The 2755-nt window shown below is 34.8% G+C and overlaps 1 protein-coding gene across 1 annotated transcript; it reads left to right on the top strand.

Annotated features, from left to right (window-relative positions):
* The first annotated feature begins 256 nt into the window (after positions 1–256).
* On the top strand, positions 257–2440 carry LOC103961220 (WRKY DNA-binding transcription factor 70-like). Its single transcript, XM_009373757.3, has 3 exons — positions 257–778; positions 1603–1707; positions 1823–2440. Exons 1-3 carry the CDS (start codon positions 333–335, stop codon positions 2271–2273), a joined length of 1002 nt encoding a protein of 333 aa, XP_009372032.2. The 5' UTR covers positions 257–332; the 3' UTR covers positions 2274–2440.
* Positions 2441–2755: the final 315 nt, after the last annotated feature.

The raw sequence follows: 2755 nt of genomic DNA on the forward strand, positions 1-2755 counted from the left end.
AATTTAGTGTCTCTAGTATTACCCTTTCTCATTTTGTTCGAAATACAGATAATACACCATTTCTCATGAAGGTTTTAGTTTTTAAGTTGTTAATTTTTTTAACTAAGTATCTGACTACCTATATAGTAATTAATACATAGTGTACTATACAACATATTTGGAGCCCATGAAAAATATCTCCAACCTGAGGAGCTTTTTTGACGGCTATAAAGTGCTTCCCATCCATCACTTTGGCTACAGCTATGCAAACCACAAACCCTCACAGAAACACAGAGAGATCAATTATTTTAAATTGTTATAATAGTTAGTTGTTAATCAGGAGATTTGGATTAATGGAGTGGTCGTGGCCGGAGGGTCTGCTCTCAAATAGGGGGAGGGTGATGGAGGAGTTGATCCAAGGGCGTGAGCTGGCAAGTCAACTTAGTAGGGCTTTTGATAATAGGTCACTTGTCGTTAATGGTCATGATGGGAGATCGGCTCTAGGTATTGTTAATAAGATTTTGGGGTCATTTGCGAATACCCTTTTGATTTTAAATGGGAAGGAGACTGATCAAGAGTTTGTTTCCGATCAGATTCAAGGAAATAGTAGAGGTGTTGGTGATGGTGGTGGTGGTGTTAGTGACGGTGGTAGTAGTGGTGGTGGTGGTGCATATTCGTCATCTTGGGGTGCTAATCATGGTCATGCAGCTGCTATTAAGCCTGAAGACTATACTGAGGAAGAGAACAGTTGTAGAAGCACTTCAACCACCAAGGATCGAAGAGGTTCTTACAAGAGAAGGTAATTAGTTATATTTCTGTAATTAATTAATATGTAGGTAATATTCATTAACATCTGCATTAACATACTGTTCACAATGATTTTTCTTCCAGTTAAAGACTCTTTCCATGTGTGATTAATTGATTGTTCAATCTCAAACATTTGTGTATGAAACAAACACTAAAGAGTCTTTTACTTCAACAATTACACTGTATATGGATGAAAAAATTTAAGATCACTAAGAAATTTCAAGATGACAGAGATACAAATGACAGAATTTTATTTTCTAGAATTTGTAAATTTTCTTATTTGGTTCAACTAAAAATACAACGGAATTTTAACACATAATTTTTTATTTTTAAACTCTCACTCATAGAAATTTGGAAATAACCTCTTTACATAAAATTTAAACTCAGGAACTGGAGGTCCCAAATTTCAAGTTTTTCTTCACTTGAAAATCCTAAATTTCTATGCTTATGAATCTAAATGAGAGAATTGGTGTATGTCAATTTATAAAATTTAGCTTTTGTCAAAATTTCATATCATCCACATGTGCGTGATAAGAAAAGGTGTAATTAATTTGATCATCGTAGTTGTTAGATTTATATTGATGTGTGAACAACTGTAACTATAATTAATTTACTCATAACAGCTGTTAGATTCAATGAAGGAAAAATATTATTATATTTAATAATGCATAGAATTTCTAATAAGACAAAAGAGTGACTGCCCCTTGCTCTCATATGTTTTCTTAGTGATAGCATTATCACTTAGCCTAAATTGTTGGATTTATATATTAATTTAAAAGTTCTAACAAAGAGTTGCAAGTTGTTGATTCCTTGCAGGAAGACTTCACACTCTTGGACTAGAGACACTCCTGCTTTGATTGATGACGGCCATGCATGGAGAAAGTATGGACAAAAAAATATCCACAATGCCAAGCATCCAAGGTACATACATACACGATTTACCTTGAAAAATTGTAACAAATTTCAATAATTAAACTAGTAACAATTCAAGAAATGAAGATTCCCATAGTTATGTTGTGTGTGTGTGTGTATGCAGGAACTACTTTAGATGCACTCACAAACACGATCAAGCGTGCAAAGCAACCAAGCGCGTTCAACAAGTTCAACATCATCCACCAGTGTTCCGAACCACATATTATGGCACCCACACGTGCAGAGACTGCCTCAAAACTTCTGAACAGGTCTTGGATTGCACAAGTCCTAGAGAGTCTTCAAAGTTCATTAGTTTTGAAAACGCCAACTGGTTGACAAACAAACAAGAGCACCCATTTTTTGCATCCTTCGCTTCATCATCAGTTAAAGAAGATATTGCAACAAATGATCACATAGTGACAAGCGACCACACCCATTCAGTGCGGCATGATCATCCTGTGTCGCATGATCTGACGGCGTTCGAGTCCTCTGGGCCCATGAGTGGGTTTTCATCAAGCATCGATCAGTACGAAGATGGCGACGTGTTTTGGAAGACTGTCGAGTCTTTACTTTGATGAATGAAGTTTTGAAATACGGATATTTGAATTTTGAGTTTTGATGAGTAATAAATACATACTTAGTAGCTGCTAGCGTACGATCCTTGTGGTAAATTGAACTTTAGGAAAATCGTATGAAATATTTGGAACCAATCAGTGTGATGATGACGATGTGTTTTCGAGGATGACTGCCGAGTACTTTGAAAAAATTTGTTGCTTTCTTGGTTTATAAAATATGTAAACACAGTTAATTATCGCAAAACAAAATATACAAGAAGCAATGTTTTCTATTTCTCCTCGTTAAGTGATTAATGGAAGCTTAATTATGCTTAACACCCTTTTCATATACAATGCATGACAATTCTTAATTAATAAAATCAGTTCTTTTCTCCATTATGTGGAGATCTGATAAAATTCGATTTACTATCTATTAAAAGAAACGAAAGAATTATGAAGATCTTACTACATACAAGGAAAATTCCTGGCTATTTTAGTTGTTT

This window comes from the organism of the source record quoted next, unplaced genomic scaffold, assembly GCF_019419815.1.
Source record: "Pyrus x bretschneideri cultivar Hongxiangsu unplaced genomic scaffold, Pyrus_bretschneideri_v1 Contig2, whole genome shotgun sequence".
Classification (NCBI taxonomy): domain Eukaryota; kingdom Viridiplantae; phylum Streptophyta; class Magnoliopsida; order Rosales; family Rosaceae; genus Pyrus; species Pyrus x bretschneideri.

What these genes read in the sequence shown, in the direction of transcription:
- LOC103961220 (XM_009373757.3), top strand. Translation starts at nt 333, where the DNA reads ATGGAGTGGTCGTGGCCGGAGGGTCTGCTCTCAAATAGGGGGAGGGTG. An exon ending in AGAGGTTCTTACAAGAGAAG is followed by an intron (nt 779 to 1,602) that starts GTAATTAGTTAT and finishes GATTCCTTGCAG; the next exon opens with GAAGACTTCACACTCTTGGA. An exon ending in CACAATGCCAAGCATCCAAG is followed by an intron (nt 1,708 to 1,822) that starts GTACATACATAC and finishes GTGTGTATGCAG; the next exon opens with GAACTACTTTAGATGCACTC.